The sequence below is a fragment of the Elephantulus edwardii genome, unplaced genomic scaffold (genome assembly GCF_000299155.1).
Source record: "Elephantulus edwardii isolate Elephantulus edwardi_28Jun2011 unplaced genomic scaffold, EleEdw1.0 scaffold00030, whole genome shotgun sequence".
NCBI classification, from domain to species: domain Eukaryota; kingdom Metazoa; phylum Chordata; class Mammalia; order Macroscelidea; family Macroscelididae; genus Elephantulus; species Elephantulus edwardii.
The window spans coordinates 5,025,249-5,043,533 of NW_006399780.1; the positions used below are offsets into that span (position 1 = coordinate 5,025,249).

The 18,285-nt window shown below is 44.3% G+C and overlaps 1 protein-coding gene and 1 pseudogene across 1 annotated transcript in view; both read right to left on the reverse strand.

The window, feature by feature from the left end:
- GRTP1 (growth hormone regulated TBC protein 1) overlaps positions 1-9,724 on the reverse strand; it is a 111,963-nt gene extending 102,239 nt beyond the window's left edge. Inside the window, exons 1-2 of the mRNA XM_006883958.1 lie at positions 9,651-9,724; positions 8,917-9,068 (exon numbers count right to left, since the gene is read on the reverse strand). Of these exons, the coding sequence (XP_006884020.1) occupies positions 8,917-9,068; positions 9,651-9,724 (226 nt within the window). The remainder of the gene's footprint in view (positions 1-8,916; positions 9,069-9,650) is intronic.
- LOC102857219 lies at positions 6,654-8,786 on the reverse strand (annotated as a pseudogene).
- Positions 9,725-18,285: the final 8,561 nt, after the last annotated feature.

The following is an 18,285-nucleotide window of genomic DNA, read 5'->3' on the forward strand; positions in this document are numbered from 1 at the left end:
GGCGCAGGATAGAGCAGGGTTTAGGGCTGTTGTGCATAGGGTCGCTATGAGTCGCAGGCGACTCGACGGCACATAACAACAACAACAACAATTGGCCATTGAATGTCCTCCTCTCTGAAAAGTCCTTCCATGTCTTTTGCCCATTTTTTAATTATGTTATTAATCTTTTTCTTGTGGATTCTGTACTCTTTTGTTATAGGACCTTTATCTGAAATGGTATTATCAAATGCTCTTTTACCAGCTGGTAGATTTTCTTTTCACCCTGTTGGAAAAAGTTTTTTATGAGCTCAGGGATTTACTCTTTAGAAAGTTCCATTCATCAATTTTATCCTCTCCAGACTGTGCATTTCTGGCTGTATTTGTCAGCCCCTTTATACTGTAAACTAGACCTTCAAAGTTTGGTCCCAGCTTGTTTCTTATCAACTTTTTGGTTTGGGGCTTGTTTTGTGTATGGTATGAAATGTGGATCCTGCTTCAGCTTTCTGCAGGTAGCAGTCAGCTTTACCAATACCATTTGTGAAGAGATTGTCATTTCCCCATACTTCGTTGAGTATCAGTTGACCACAGATAGGTCCATTTCAGGGTTCTTGATTCTGTTCTATTGCCCTATGTGCCTGTCACTGTATCAGTACCAGGCTGTTTTGGTTATTACCACTGTGTGTAGGTTTTGAGGTCAGGAGTGTTATGCCTCCCACTTCATTTTTGTTTTTCAGAAGTGCTTTGCTTATTTGGTGTCTCTTTTCTCTCCATATAAACTTGACAATTTTCTTTTTGATCTCCTTGAAAAATGGATTTGGTATCTGTATTGAGATTGCATTGAACATGTAAATTGCTTTTGCTAGGACTGTCATTTTTACTATACTGAGTCTTCCTATCCATAACAGAGAACATTTTCCCACTTATGTCTTTTATTGCTTCTTGCAGAAATGTTCTGTAGTTTTCTTTGTATAGGCATTTTGTGTCTCTAGTCAGGTTCATTCTCAAATATCTCAATTTGTGGTAAATCCAGGGTCTTTTAATCATCCCATATGCATGAGAAAGTGAGACAATGAAAAATGAAGACAACAGAAGAATCAATTACTTAAACTGTGGTTTTGGTGAAGAATACTGGATATACTGACTCCTCGATTACTAGCTCACTATCTAACACCTTGCACTTGATACTAGTTAAAATCCTACTATCAGAGTATTTTGTACATTAACAACTTAACAGATGTGCGGTAGTGATGAATAAGGTTATGTGTCATTTTGGCTGGGCCATGATCCTCAGTGGCTTGACAGTTACCTAATGATGCAATTTGTGAGCTGATGCAGTCACCCTCCATTTTTAGTCTTTGGAACCTAACCACATCAACAAGTGAGGAACAGGTGTATAAGTGGACTGACTGATAAATGAACAATGCAGTGATAGAGGAAATGCAACTAGAATGAGCCTTAGAAAAAAGGACATTGATATTTTGGCTCACACAGTTTTAATGTGCTATCAGGAAAGACCAACTGCTAGAAAAGGACCACTATGCCTGACAGACTAGGTAGCTAAAATAAGAGAAGCCTCAATGTGACAGGTGCACACAGTAGGTGCAACAATGGACCGAAACACACCAATGACCACGAAGACAGACAGGACCAATGTTTTGTTCCTGTTACACAAAAAGTTGCCAAGAGTCAGAGCTGACTTAACTGGCACTAACAACAACAGAAACAATATTCCAAACCACTGTGAGGGAGATCTGGAAGAAACAAAATGGCTACAAAGTCTACTCCCTTCCCTAACAGCACTAGTTGCACAGTGTGATACATGCTGGACTGCTAATCAAAAGGTCTGCAGTTCAAATAGACCAGCCCCCACAGGGAAAAAGAACAGCTCCTCCTGAAAAAAACTGATAGTCTCAGTAATTCAGTAGAGCATCACCAGGAGTCAGAGGCAACTAGAAGACTCTTATTATTGTTTCTGGGTTTCCATCTATCAAGAACAGAGTAGGGGAACACTGCATGATTTAAAATTAAGAAGGGAGTATGTCAGAGATGTAGTCTCTCTCCATATGTATTTAATCTGTATGCTGAGCAAATTATTTGAGAAGCTGGACTCTATGAAGAGGAATGTGGCATCAGGGTTGAAGGGAGACTCATCAATAACCTGCATTATGCAGATGACACAACCTTGCTTGCTGAAAGTGAGAAGGACTTGAAGCACTTGTTGCAGAAGATCAAAGAATTCAGCTTTCAGTATGGATTGTGTCTCAATGTCAAGAAAACAAAGATTCTTAGACCACTGGACCAATAGGCAACATCATGATGGTTGGAGAAGAGATTGAAACTATCAACAACTTCATCTTGCCTTGGTACCAGCAGTCATGAAATAAGGAGACATATTGCACTGAGAAAATCTGCAGTTAGCGACCTCTCAAAAGTATTGAGGAGTAATGATGTCAGTTTGAGGACTAATGTGTATCTGATTCAGGCCATAGTCTTTCTGATCACTTGCTATGCATCTGAGAGCAAGACAACGAATAAGGATGACAGAATAGATGCTTCTGAGCTGTGGTGTTGGAGAAGAGCACTGAACCTCCCATGGACGGCCAAAAGAACAAACAACTGAACCTCCCATGGACAGCAAAAAGAAAAAACAAATATGTCTTGGGAGAGGGTGCAGACAAGAGAACTCTTTGAAGGCAAGAATGATGAAGCTTCATCTCATGTACTTGGAGCATGTCACTAGGAGAGACTATTCTTTGGAGAAGGACACGATGCTGGGAAGGGTGGAGAGTCTGAAGGAGAGGAAGACCCTCAACCAGGTTGACTGATAATGGAGACTGCTGCAATGGGCTCTTGTGTGTCAGGAAGTGTGAAGATGGTGCAGGATAGAATACGGTTCCGATCTTTTGTTCATAGGGTCACTGTGAGTCATACTCAACTCAATAGCACTTAATAACAACAATCTATCAAAATGGGAAAAGAAACCAGAAAAAGATAAAAATTGAGTCAAATTAATATTATAGTAAATTTGCTTAGCAGTCTTTTCTATTTTTTTAAGGTGAAGGAGAAAGGAAAAGTCGTTTTCTTAGTGGTTCCTGGTATAAATTTGATATGGAAAAATAAAAATATAAGTTGCCTTCACAAATAGCATAATCAAGTCAATTAACTTAAATCATCATCTTAAGGCACACTGAATCCACATTTTAAGGTCAATTGTGTTATTGGAGACAGTACAATAGGAAATACAGATGAATATTCAAAAAAAGATTAAAAAAAAAGACGGAAAAAATCAAGATAAGTCAGAAGAACGGGATAAAAATGTAGATTTCAAGAGCGTGACTGCTGAAACTTGTTGACGTAGTTCTGAAAACTGAGCTCCCTGGCTATTAATCTCTATCCTGAGGGCTCATCATCCTTCACCACGTAATCTGCTCCCCGGGGAGTCACGTATCAGACTACACTGCAGTCAGCCTGGAAAATGCAGCTGGGAAATAATGGATCATTTCTGGAGTCACTCATTCACTCTGATTTTTACGTGACAACTCTCTTAGGAGGGTTGCTGGCGTGATCAGGCTCCCCATAAATTAACTGCCATCCTGAGAACCTCACTTAAACACCAGCAGGGACATAGAGATCCCAGAACCATCCACCCCCCACCGCCCTTTCACCTCATTCAACTGTGTTCCCCTTCCAAGAACAGAACCACACGTCAACTGGCTTTCTAGTAGTTCATCTCAACACACTGGCCCCAGCATGCTCTTACAGGCTCAATGCTCACTGGGAATCCAGTAATGACATATGTTCTTTTTGTTTTGTTTTTGGGGGTTTTGGTGAGAAAAATTTGTACTTAAGAATTAGCCAGGTGGACTCAGTTTAGATGATCCCTATTTTGTACTCAACATCCAAAGCATCATAGTCAGGAACAAGTCGGACATAGGTCTTCTTCTCTCCATCAGGCCTAATCAAGGTGTTGACCTGGGCCACATCAATGGCATAGAGCTTCTTTACAGTTTGTTTGATGTGGTGCTTGTTGGCCTTGACATCCACAATGAATACAAGTGTGTTGTTGCCTATATTCTTCACAGATGATTCAGTGGTCACGGGAAACTTGATGATGGCATAGTTGTCAAGCTTGTTTCTCATGAGGGCGCTCTTCCAGGGGCATTTGGGCTGCCTTTGGAGTTTCAGCATCTTAGGCCACCAGAAGGTGGGTGATGTGCAGATTCTTTTTTGTGTGTGTGTGCCTATGGATGACCTTCAGGACTGCCTTCTTGCTCTTTAACGCCTTTATTCTGGCTTCAGTTTTGGGAGGGGCAGGGATTCCTTCTTCACTCTTGGTGCCATCTTCACAGAAAAAAAAGAATATGTACGTTCTTAACCCTGCTCATATTGCTTATACTCCTTACCGATATTCCAGAGTTTACTTAATGTTCTAGACTGAATTGTGTCCCCTCCCAAAATATAAACTATAAATTCTACACCTGTGATTATAATCTCATTTGAGAATGGGCTTTCTCATTGCGGTGTGAGGCAGTACTGGTACTGCACGTGTCTTCAGCCAATCTCTTCTGAGCTGTACAGGAAGCAGAGGTGGGGGAGACAGTGAAGATGACCAAGGAAGCAAGAATAGTAAGAGACAAGGATCTGCATCCACAACCACAGAGACAGTGAGTCTTTCCCTCGAGCTGGCACAATGAATCAGGACTTGAGGCACTTGCGCTGCCAGAAATTTGTTTGTAAAATCCACCTACTTAGGGTACTTCTATCAGAGTGGTAGATAACAAACACCAGATGGGGCTGCTAAAGCTGGGAGAGACCAGTAAGCAAGAACATGGCCCTTTCGAGTCCTTAAATCTAGGCTTCACATTTCTGACCTCATTTCTTTTACAAAAATGCAAACTGCAGAACTATCTATATGTACATTTATACATGCACGCACTGTTCCTGGAGACATAGAAAGGGTTACCCACAGTTGCTTTACAGAAGAGATTGGAGACTGGGTGGAAGAAAAATGTAATTCCTCTTTCCCTCTCAAGTGCCACATTGTCTTTCTCTCACTGCTGTCAAGTTGGAACTGATTCCTAGCTGACCCTCTGAGCTGGGTTTCTGAGGCTGTAAATAACACAGAAGGAGATGGCCCATCTTCCTGCCTCAGAGCCATTGCTGGTGGATTCAAACCAACAGGGGCAGAGCTTCTGGGTTAGCCTCCCTATTCCCTCTGGACTATACCACTAGCTCAACTTCTTGTCATCAAGTCAGAACTGACGCACAGCTGACCTTCCACTGGATTTCTCAGGCTTTAAGTCATACAGGAGGAAACTGCCCATTTTTCTTCCTCTGAGCTCCTGGTAGACCCGAACTGCTAGACGTGTGACCTTTGGACTAGCAGTACAACACCCTATTGAAAAAAGTCTAAGCCAGCAGGAATAGACAATAAATCCTGGAGTTCACCCTGTCTCACTTCATCCCTCCCACTTTCAACTATACAAGTATGTCTGACTCTGTGCTGGGTGGGAAGCTCTGATGGGCTAATGGTAAGAAGCTGTGCTGTAATTCCAAAGGTGTGCAGTTGGAATCCACCAGCTGCTCTGTGGGAGAAAACTGGGCAATCTCCTCCCAAGTGACCTACTGCCTCTGAAAACCTACTGGAGGGTCTGCTATGGTTTAGTTCCACAATGATGGTACACAACAACATGGAAGGTAAGAATTTAACCACTGACCCACTAAGACCCTAGCCTCACCTCAATCTTGGTTATGTCCTTTTCTCACACTCAAAATTCTGCTTTCAAAACACTCTTTCAGGACTTTCTAATAATTCCCCTATTTATCTCAGCTCCCATTATTGTCTGTCTGAACAAGACAGGCATACGTCTCATTCATTCACTCACTCGTTTAACAAATGCTTAAACTGCTAATCTTGGCCAAGCATTGTTCTAGATGCTGGGATTTCACCAGTGAATGAAACAGAAATCTTGCCATGCAGAGGAGGATCTTTGATTCTTCTGAGGAAAGCAAAAAGAATATGCAAAATAAACAAGAGTCATGATGAGAAAACTATGGAAAGGCGTAAAAGGGTGTGTGCGTGTGTGTGTGTGTGTGAATATATAACTTTAGACGGGAGTATAGGGATGTTCTCACTGAGGGGACATTTGAATAAGGAAATGAGAGGGACTTTCGATTCTGCTGGGAAAAGAAAACAATATACAAAATGAGTAAGACTCATATGAAAACCATGGAAGGAGGCAGGAATTGTGTTTAAGAACATGCACTTTTAGATTTTCTTTTTCTTTTTTTTTTTTCACGATTTAGGAATTTTTATTAAAGCAAGAATTTTATAATCCAAATTAAATTTCCTTGCTCAGTTATCAATTCTGTTACCTAAATCAGAACTGACATTCTGAGCTATTCCACAGTAAAGAATTACAAAATTAAAGAAAGGAATGATTTAAATTCTTGTACTTTGTTGATAATTCTTTTTCAGAAGGTCTCTAAAACATTAAGGACTAGCACGTGCTAGCCCCGGCATTTGCTTGGTACGTAAGGTTCAAGGTTTCCTTTCCTTTTTTTTTTTTTTTAATTGTATATTTTGCATTTTTTTCCACAATATTTAAGTTTTTCAATGTTTAGTTCTTTTTCTTCGGTGAAGCACGAGTTTTCTTTCATAGTCCCTCATCATTTTAAACAGTTGGAACACCAGTAACATGGCACTGTTAACTGCTTTCTGGGCAGCCTCTTAAGCTTGGTGGGCTTGTAGTACAGCTACAGCTTCATCAACCTTAGAACGAAGAAACTCCGGAGACTCAAGCATATGAAGAAGTTCTGAATTATCAGTCTCCAGTAACATGCCAGTGATTTTACCAGCCAATGTAGGGTGCATGGCTTGAATAAGAGCAAACATCCTTTCACCCAACATCTGCTTTTGCTCTTGATGGACAGATGCCAACATGGAAGCAGTCAAAGGCTCTTGATCTTCTACATGAACAGGAGGCCGATGCATGGTGAATTGTGGTTCTACATTTAGGTGTTGCTGACGATTGCGAACCCCAGCAGCGTATTTATACTGTGGCACAGTGAGGACAGCAGGAGTAGCTGCTTCAGCAGCAGCTGCAAGACCAGGACCCATGGTCTGTGTTGATGTGTTAGCAACATGTTGTGTTGACATGACTCGTGGATCTTGTGAAGAAGCTGGTCTCATGGTGCTAAATGGTGGTCTAGGAGCAGCTGGGTGGATAGCACCGGGTATATTTTGGAATGGATGAGGTCTGGCACCCTGAGCAGTATAGCGATGACTTGGTCTTAATTGAGCAGTTTGCCTGGGAGGGTAGTACGCAGCACGGTTCTGACTCTGTGGAATAGCTGCCATGAAATAACCTGAAGGAGGTGCTGGCTGGTAGGGGTTGATCACGGGGTTGGGCACAGCTCGGACATTCGCCATACTCTGCATGTACTGGTTAGTGAGGCGAGCCTGGCGCTCTTCTTTGCGCTGAGCTAAAGCTATATACAGTGGTTTCGTGGCCACAATTTTACCATTCATTTCTTTAAGTGCTTTAGTGGCTTCTTCAGGGGAGGAGAAACATACGAAACCAAATCCTTTGCTGCGACCACCCTCCATCATAACCTTTGCGCTAGTGATTGTACCAAATGGAGAAAACTCTTTGCGGAGACGTTCGTCATCAATGCCATCACACTTTTAGACTTTCAGTCAGAAGTGCAGTGATGGCCTCACTGAGGTAGCACTTGAAAGAAGATCTAAAGGCAATGAGAAGAGAGCCCTCTAATTGTCTATGGAAAAGAACACCAAGTAGAAGGAACAGACGATACAATGGCTCTGAGGAAGAAGTAGGCCAGGTGAGCTCAAAAACAGCCAGAAAGCCACTATATGCAGAGGAGGAGTTTCGTTCAGAGAAGGCAGTAATCCTGGGAAGTGTGTCAGAGACACTGTCTTTCACTTTGGTGGAAATGCAAACTGCCACAGCACAAGAAAGGATAAAAGACAAGCCTTTCCAAATTTAATTCTGAGGAGTGGCAAATCAGTTTAGAGTCCCTGTCATTGTTGTTGTTGTTGTGTGCCACTGAGTAGCTAAACCTCCAGTGGGTTTTCAGTGGTAATATATCATATGACAGGAGACTGCCATACTATTCCTGTGGAGTATCTGGTGGATTTGAACCCCATGCCTTTGGATTGTAGCACAGGTTCTTACCACTAGGCCACCAGAGCTTGCTTTTAAGTCCCTAGGTAGTAACTTGTAAGTGCTCAACTACTAGCTGACAGGTTGGCGCTGGTAGTCCCCTTAGGAGACTGTCCTGGTCATGTGCTTCCCAAAGATCACAGCCTTAAAAAACAAAACAGAAAAAAAAAAACCCCACAAACCCCCAAACACCTCTATAGAACTGTTCTCTTTATACACAGGGTGGCCCAGGAGTAGCAATCGAGCCAATAGCAACCAACATCTTTCTCCTCAATTCCCAAACAGGAGTTTTTGCTTGGAAAGAATGCTGAAGTGCTCATTCAGATCCAAGAAGGCGGCCACATCTCAAATGGGCAAATTCACAACAGAATATTCCTTATAATAACAGTACAAGTTTCAATTGAATTCTAAGCTATAAAGGAGTTATCAACAAACCTAAATAGGGCATGTACTTTTGTTTTCCTTTTATCTCTCCCCACCTCCAGATGTAAAATAAATATATTTGCTTATTGGCTGTGGGGGCTGAGAGTTCTGCATATTCTGGCCATCCAGGGTTGGGGCTCGGGTTGGTTTGATACCGTGTAACCTTAAGTTCTTTGGCACAACCCTGAAAATACACATGGCTAAAGTTCAAGCATTCTCTCCAGTGAATAGTATTTCGTGATGGGGCTCTCTTCTGTTGCATTTAAATTCACTCAGATTTTAGTTTAGCAAGTATGGTTGTTGAAGTAAGTTTAAGCTTCAAACTCACCTTTCATACTCTTCTGGACACTGTTATTTCCCTTTAGGAGCTTCGACCATTTTATTGCTCTTCTGGTGAGTACTACCAGATAGGTGGAAAAAAATTCTTCGTAAGAGGCATAGTCGAAGTCTTCAGGCCTTTCAAATCCATATGGATCAATCCTACAATTGGAAAAAGGCAAACATTTTAGACCAAGTTTCCTTAGACACAAGTGACCTGGAGAAGTTAAAACTGTGTTCCTATATAGTGGCATTAAGACCCTAACTTTCCTAGACCACTATGATTTTTGGGTTTTTTTTCTGGGCCAACGGCAGTATTTGTATGGGACCAGGCAGCTGTAAAAAGCAAAAGCACAAGGAGCCTGAGTGGGAAAAAGCAACTGCACGTTGACTTCGGAGCGGGCCAAGATTTAACTGTTACCATCCCTAATCGCTCAAGAGCCCAACTGAAAAACGAGACGGTGGCCCGTGATAGGGAGGGCTCGCTGCCAGTCACCGGTCCCGCGAGGCCACGCCGCCGACCCCGGGAGCCCCGGCCATGCGCCCCTGGTCTCTCCGCGCCGGGCTGCAGGAGACACAGCGATTTGGCCGACCTCGCGCGATGACTGCCATTCCCTTCTAGGGGACGGTACAGAGCGCGCACAGCGGCGCGGCGGGGGACGTGGCTCGGCACACTCAGGCGCACGCACCCGCAGCGCTCGGCGCCCCACAAAGCAGCGTCTCCGCAGGCGCCACGCCACCTACCTGGGGACCCGCTGCCGCGCCTCCTGTGAAGCCGCGTCTTCACCGGATCCCTGCCCCGCCGGCGCAGGGTCCATGCTGCGGGGGCCTCTGGGGGAGTTGGGGGGGGGGGCGCTCTCCGCCAGCGGAGACTCGGGGACTAGGGGAGGGCGGCGAGGGAACCCGGGGGTGGAGGAGGCGCCGCGGGCCCGCAGGCTGGGCCCCGCCCCGCGCAGTCCGCCCGAGTACTCAACGGCCCTGGCGGCTCCTCCCGGAGCCTGGAGGATTCGAGGAGGCAGGGGGGTAAGCAGATCCAAAGTTCATCTCCCTGGACTCCGGGAGCTCGGCGTCTCCTTCCGGGCCGGTGGCAGGAGGCGGTGCGAGGAGGCTAGGCGCCGAGCCGGGGTGCGCCCGAGTTGCGGGCGCTGGTGGCGGGGGCGTCTGGTGCGTTCCACGCGGCCCCCCTGGACGCTTGCCGGCGGGCAGTGGGGAGCGGCCCCTGCACCTGCTCCGTTGGCGCCCGGAAGGGTCAGCGTGGGCGGCGCAGACACAGAAGTTCCCCCAGGAGCAGGGCAGGGAGCCCCGGCTTTTCCCGGCGCTTCTCTCCTGCCCCGTGCCCCCTGCCCGGGCCGTCAGTTTAGAGGAAAGGGCGCAGGCCGCGGGCGCCGAGATCCGGCGGGCACAGCGCGCGCCAGGCCCAGGGTGCGGGAGGATGCGGGCCCCGTTCTCTCTGGACCAGTCAAGGGCCCGAGCGCACGACTCAGGCTTTTGGATCTTCGGCCTTCTTTAGCACGCCCCGGGAGTCCGTGGCTGCTAGGTTGGAGGGCTGCAAGAGGGGGTGGGGTTCGGCCCCACAGGCCTCCTGCCGCCTCCTGGCAGGGTGGGATGAATCGGCAAAGGTTAGGAGGAAATAAACCCAATGTTTATTCATTATAGTGCCATGTGCAACCCCAAAGGCATACCGAAAAAAAAACCCCCACCGTTTTGACCTTTGACTCCTCTATTTCTTCCCCTTTTGTACAGATAATGATCAAGTCTTCGGTTTATTTGCTTTCCCTTCAGCCTACTTTTTCAGCGTTGGAAACAAACATGTAAATTGACAAGTTTATAGTCTCAGCGCCTCAGCCCTGTGGGGAAGCGCCTGGGGAAACCTTGATGTTTCCTCCTCCCCCAGAACACCCTCGAGGATTTTTGCTAAAAGCCCCAAAGCGACCAAGGAAGCAGGGAGTTAAATTTCCCCTCCTGCCTCCACACCCTTCATCAAATCCTAACTCTGCCGGTGAGCCAAGCGTTGGAAAATTACAGCCCTTGCCAGAAAACCACATTATCCATAAAATTAGCTAGCTGTGGCTACTGAAAGACCAGCAGATGGAGTTTCTGAAAAAGGAGATTAAGTGCAAGCCCATCACCCGCTGATCCTCAAGATGAGTGGTAGGATTAATGTATTTAGGACCCAGCACACCAGCCCTGAAACCCGAGGGAGCGGGCTGAGGAGGCCTGGGGCAGGCGGCATTTCTTTAGCAACTGTCTTTGCCAGTATTTTTGTTTTGAGAACTTTGAAGCTCAAATCAGAATGCAGACTACTCACTGCAGATTAGCATTGATAATGCGCACATTGCTTCATTTGCTTTTTACTTAGGAAAAGTGCTTTAAAAAACAAACACAGTAGCACATAAACAAAGCGTGTGGATTAACTGGCCCTTTCACATATTCCAGGGCAGTCTCTATTTCGAGTATTGCTTTTTGGTTCTCACAAACCACTAAAATGTCCTAGAACTTTGAATAATTTGGCATGAGAAGCCTTAAATTCTTAATGAGAAATTTGCCAAAACTGTGTTTTAGCTTTTTGTTTGGAAAAATATATGATTTTAAAAAACAAACCACTCAGCTTTTTTTTTTATAAAAAAGTGTCTTATTTGAATGAAAGTTTACAAAGAAATTATTGTTTCACTCACTCATACATGTTTCCCCCAAATCTCAGCTTTTTACCATACTTTTTAGTTTGAAGGAGCTCTGGTGGCTCATTCAGTAGCTGAAGAGTTGTGCTGCTAGTCTAGAAGCTAGCTGGGCTTCGCTGTTAGAATCCATCCTCTTCTCTGTAGGAGGATGGACAGTTTCTTCTTAAGCACTTTACCACCTCAGAATACCAGTGGAGGGTGAGCTATGAGTTGGAAATTATTCCACTGGCAAACAATCATCATTTATTTTTTAAAACCTTGGTGGCTTTTGTAATTTGTAGGGAATTGTACTAGTAAATCCAAAGGCCTCATCTCTCTGGAGCTTTGAATCTACCAACAGCTCAAAGGGAGAAAGGTGGGCAATTTCCTCTCATTCAGATTTATTGCCCGAGATTCCCAATGGAGGAGTGGACTCTGACTAGAGAACAATAAGAAGGAAAAACTTTACAATTTATTCCTCCAAATTCTTCTCTCCCCAAGGGTTGTCTGTGGGTTTGTTTCTGTTTTTATAATGGCCACAGAAGTTTAGTGTAGAAAGGGATCTTTGCTCATGCAAATGCTATGTTAACAAACTAGTGGTGCTCAGGGCCCCTAATCTAAATTTCATCCAGTCCACTTTGGGTGGGGGGAAAGGCTTTATTATATTCCAAGTGCATCTTTTCATTAAAAAGAAGCGATAAATTGTGGCTTGATGTGAAAGAAAGAACATCAGCATTCTACTTTGCATGTGGCAGCCCTTGTGAAATAGCTTGGAGTCGTGTTTTTCCAGAAATGTTCCATCAGAGAACTAAAGGAGGAGCCTGAAAACTCATTTGTAGAACACCTGCAGTGTAGAATTTGTAGAATAACATATTTGAGATATGTTTACCTATTTTTATTCTTCTCCATATGTTTGAGTTGTACCTTGGTTGCAACAATGCTCTCAAGCACTGCAGAGCTTGTGAGAATGGTGCAGGATTGAGAAGTTGGTGTTGAATACAGGTTGGGTATAGGTTAGAGCTGACGGGACTATGCCTTGAAGGGTTCTAGGTTGCTCTGACTGTTGTGTTCAGTTATTAACCTAAAGGTTGGTAGTGTGAGCGTACTCAGCACTTCAGGAGAAAGGCCTATTTCCATAAAGATTACACTAAAAGCCTGTAGAGTAGTAACAAAGGCCCATTCATCCTCTGAATAATTGGCTCCAGGGTGGTGGGTTATATCCTTGAAGACTAGAAAATGTAGTGCACATTTGTTGTGCACCTTGAAATGCAGTGCTCAATTTATCACAGCCGTAATTACCAGTTTCTTAAATGTGTCTGTTTTGCTGGTTCTGAGGAAAAATTCTCAAGTCTTCAGCTCAACTGAGCAGCATTTTACTCTAGGAAGACAGCCTTTCTGTGCTTTTAACTTGCTTACTAACTCACTGCCTCTGAGTCAGAACTGACCCCTAGCTGACCCTCCAGCATATTTTTGGAGGCTGTAAATCATAGGTGAGGAGATTGCCCAGCTCTCTACCACAAAGCCACTGGTGGACTTGAACTGCCAGAGAGGCATTGTCTTTGGGTTAGCAGCACAGCTCACTTGGGGCTATGGCACCAGAGCTCCCTTTCAGTGCTTTGTGGTGGTTATGTACTGTGGAGTTGGAACTGACTCAGCTCACCCTCCAGTGAGTTTTTAGAGGCTGTAAATTACATAGGAGATTGCTCCTATTTCTCCCGTGGAGCAGCTGGTGGATTCTAACTGCCTGTCTCTGGGTTGTCAGCACAATTCCTTACCACTGGGCCACCAGATAAATATTCCTGGTATGTTCTATTCATTCCATCCCTATCTGTCCTCCTTTGCCACATTTACTTTTGCAAATACCACTTCTTTCACAGAGACTCAGAGTTAGGGCAGGGTTACATATCCTTACACCAGCATCCAGAGTCTTCCTCCTGGTCTGTGTTCACTCCTTTTGTGTCTTACTTATAGGATAAGAGTGAAAGATAATGAATATTGCACTGCAACAGGTGAGAAGAGTTGTTTAAAAGGAATATATGATTAGACATTATATGTAAGACAGCAGTCCAGAATGAATGCATGAATATTTAAAAAACCAAAAAAAGTGAACTGACGGAGAGGAAAGGGAAGGAGAGGCGTTAAAAATTGCAACAATGAATGAATGAAATTCTTAACTTTTCTGTAAACTTCTGTTAAAATCACAATTAAAAGAAAAATTTTTATTTAAAAACAACAGATCAGCATCCCCAAGGATCTCTCAGATACTTCTTTTGGTTCCCCACCCCCCACCCTTCAATTCTTTGCCGTTATTTCTTATCAGACTCAGGGTGGTTTGAACCAGTCCAAGCAAATGGGTCCTTAAATACCTCTGCTAATCTTATCTTTCTATAAGGGCCCAGACCTTTCTACTTAACAGCTCTCAGGCCAGACCCAACATCTCCCACCCACCAGACTGCTCCCTGACTCTAATTCCTCTGTTAAAACAACCCTGCCGTTTCAGTTTCTGACCTCTGATTTTTGAGGGGCAGTCGGACTCCTCTCATTCCATCACCTATAAAATCCTTCTTTCCTATAATCTTCCACCTCTTCTGATTGTTAGTGTGATTCCAGTTCAGTTCTTTCCTATGCATCTTCCTCACAGTTGCGTTCAGTTACTCCTGCCCTGCCGGGAAACATAAGTCCTTTGGGTTAGTGCATCTGAACTTGCATACCCTGACAACATCCTTGGCAGAGTATATTCTGGTGCTAGGTGAAGCTGAAGTTGTGAGCAGTCTCTGTGTTAAACAGGTTAGATAAGAGAAGGGCTGCCTTCCCGGAAGAGTGGGAAGGAGATCAACAAAAAAAGAGTTAGGATCCAATGCCAAAAAATGAGCAGCAGCCAGGGAGAGAAGAATTTAAAAGGTCTCTAGAGGGTTTAAAAACTTCTGTCCCTCTGCTCCCACGCTCCCCACCTTTCCTTATCACATCAGGCCTGAGCTCACCTTTTAGAACCAGGAAACTAAGGTTGTTCAGACTAAGAAAGACAGTTTGTTGAGAACCTGCTGGGGTGACTCTATACAGTGGTTACTTAGAGTGGAGTTTTATATTGACAAGATAAGGGAGCAGACTGGGGGGTCATAGAGAGTTATTCTTAGAAAACGGAGGTGAACTAGTTTTGCAGCTTTCACAGAGATAAACAGAGTTGCAGCTGCTGCTTTGGTAATTTCTGGTGTTGTTCTGGGGAAAGGGAGGGAAAGCAGGTCCATGGCCCTAATAGAAACAACCAGACCACTGCATCGTTGATGTAGATCCATGTGCTGCCAAGTGCCTTGAGACTTAGGCACCTTCAGTGTCCTTATGCCCATTCTTCAAGGCTGCTAACCGTGATGTTCCAGAGCAGGTTATATGTGAATAAAGAAACGCATAAGGAACAGAACTGTGATGTCCACTAAGGAGCACCAGCCAACCTCCCGCACTCTCCCTCCAGCCCTGCCTGAGTGCATCCTTGGCCCTGGTGCTCCAGGTAAGGCGGGGTAATAAAAGTTATTTTGCGGAAGTCCTCCCCTGGCACCTATTAGCGGCATCCATTGACCACTGTTCTGACTTAAAGCCTCAGTCTAAACACGGACAGCAGACCAGATTGCAGAAGGATGTGCTTGATCTGAGGGCGTTCTGAGAGAGTCACACGTACTCCCAGCCAGGTCTCCGTGGAGCATTCATCCAACGGATGCTTCTTTCTTCTTTCAGGGACTTGGCCAGTTCTCATTGCTTTATCCTAAACATTTCTTTGTTTTCTGCTTTAGTTTCTTGGGATGCCTGTTCCCCTCATGACAAAAAAAAAATCTAGACAAAGTTCACCAATGACTGCTAAAACCTGTAGGTGAAAAATTGATGGACGTGGGTGGAGAAGGAAGACAGGATGCTTAGGGGACCCTGAGCGTCTGTTAAAGTAATAGAAAAATCTGAGGAGGGTTAATGATGATCGTTGAACAGTAGGATAAGTGTAGTTATTGCTCTGAAGACTCAAACGCCTTGCCTACAATCGGAACTTACTCACAGTTGACCGTGCAATTAGTTTTCAGAGGCTTATAAATTGCATGGGAAGAAATTACCCATCTCTCTCTCTCCGAGTTGCTGACGGATCTGAACTGGCAGAAGCTGCCGCCTTTGGATTAGCAGCGTAACTCCCCACAGTATGTGTGAGTGTATATGTAAGTTAAGAAATAAAAAAACTAAAAAATGATTTTTAGTTTTTATCTTTTTCCCCATTGTGAAAACACAGTGTTCGCTTTCCCTAGCTGAGAGGTTAGAAGAAAGGCCACTGTCAGTGAAGGCCAGACTGATGTCAGATTCTACTGGACTAGACTTCTATGAGACTCAGCTTTCTAGTTGTGAATTGAGGCTAGTAATCTTACTTTATGGGATTCTCTTGTGTTCATGAGAATTAAATGTATGCAAAATGGAATACCTGCCTCCTCCCAGGTCTCCTTGAAAGGTAATTGCTGCTATTTCTCCAGCATTTTGCTTGTTCATGGAAGCAAGCCCGAGCGTGTCCCAGAAACTCAAGGAAGCAAGTGGAGCAACAAAAGGGAGACTGCGATGTGTCCAGGCCTCAGATAACATGCCCTTATCTCCAGATCCGAGGTCAGCCTCAGAGGACATGTGCATGGTCTATGTCTGAGTGTGGTCTTAGGAAACAATAAACTCTGTTCCCTATGCTCTTTTCATTGTTCATTGCTAAGGTCCAAATCAGGATGCTTTTCAGAGTGAAAATGATACTGCAGCAGGAGAAAATTGCAACTATCTCTAGAAAACCATAATGTTGACCCTACCGATGGGGCTTTTTCTTTGGGCCTTTAAATCCATCATCTCCAAGATACTGAAAGTTGATGAGAACATGGGTGCTAAAGATTGTCAGGATTCAGGTTGCAGCATCACTATTGCCAATGATGTGTATGACCTCAGACGAATCATTTAGCCTCACTGCTAAAAGGATTGAAGAAAATGTAAAGCACTGAGCTTGGTGCCTGGCGTATCCTGGCTGTTTTATTGTAATCACAGGCTTGAACTGTGTTCACGATACTCTCAAACTCCCAGAAGCACTTTTTACATCTCACAGGCACTCCAAAAGAGAAGTCTCATGTTTCTCAAGAGAAAGTCACCTTAGAGTATATCTTCATTATTGTTCTAAGTGCCTTTGAGTTAATTATGACTCACAGCAACCCTGTGTATGAACAACAGATCAGAACGTTGCTCTATCTGTACTGTCCTCGCCATCTCCAAAACGCCTTCACCCGTTATTCCAGTCACTGTGTCAGGCGTCTTGCTGAAGGTCTTTTTCTCTTTCTCTGGCCCTCTCTGCGTTTCCCAGCATCCTGTCTTTTTTTCAAGGGCTAGCCCCTTCCAACAACTTGCCCAAACCAGTGAAAAGATTGGCCATCCTTGCCTCTAATGAACACTCTGGTTGCATTTCCTCCAAGACACATTTCTTTGTTCTTCTGGACATCCATCGTATAGTCAGTGCTCTGCCAGCACCACGGTTCACAGGTATCATTTTTTCTTCGGTCTTTCTTATTCATTAGCTTTCATATGCATAGGAAGCAGTTAAAAATACTATGGATTAGATCAGGTATCTTCATTTTAAAATCTATATTCTTCCTCTTTAGCACTTTGGAGAAGTTCTTGATAACAGTTTTTTTCCAATCAATATATCTATTGATTGCTGAAACTTAGGAGGACCTGAAGTGCTTGCTGCAGAAGGTCAGAGACTGAAACCTTCTATATGGATTGAAGTTCAATATAAAAAAAAAACAGATTCTCACCACTGGGCCGATTGGCAGCATTGTCATAGATGGTGAAGAGATTGAGATTGTTAACAGCTTTCGTTTGCTTGGTTCCACAATCAACATTCTTGCACCGGCAGCCAGGAAATCAAAAGATGAATTGCACTGGGAAAGTCTGCTGTCAGGGACCTCTCCAGAATACTGAAGAGCAACGGTGTCAGTCTGGAGACTAAGGTGTACCTGCTCCAGGCCATAGTCTTTGCAGTTACATTCTATGCATCAGAAAGCTGGAAAATTACTAGGGCTGATAGAAAGAGAATTGATACCTTGAGCTGTGGTCCTGAAGAAGAGTAATAAATATACATGGACTGGTAGGAGAACAAACAGGTTCGTCCTGGAGAGGGTTGAACCAGGCTGCTCCTTGGAGGCAAGGATTCTGAAGCTTCATCTGACATACTTTGGGCATGTTGCAAGGAAGGACCAGTCCTTGGAAAGGGACATCATGTTTGGGAGGATGGAGTGGCAATGCAAGAGAGGAATCCCCTCAATGATAACTGATTGGTTCCGTGACTGGGGTAATGAGGGTGTGTGTGTCAGAGACAATAAGGTTGGCACAGTATAGAGCTGACTCCAGGGCTATTGTACATAGGGTCGTTATGAGTCGCAAATGACTCAAAAGCACGTAACAACAACAAAAACTACCATGGATGTTGATAATGGAACCAAGTAAAAGAAAATTTTCTTATAACTTCAATATTTTATCTATTATGATGTTGTCTATTGGTCTAGTAGTGAGGATTTTGTTTTGTTTTTGTTTTTCATTTTTGTGTGTGTACCGTCAAATCGGATCTGACTGGTGCTGGAGGAGATTGTCCCTCCTTCCCTGGCAGAGCATCTGGTGGATTTGAACCATGAGCCTCTGGGATTGCAATGCAGCTTCTTGCCACTAGGCCACCACAG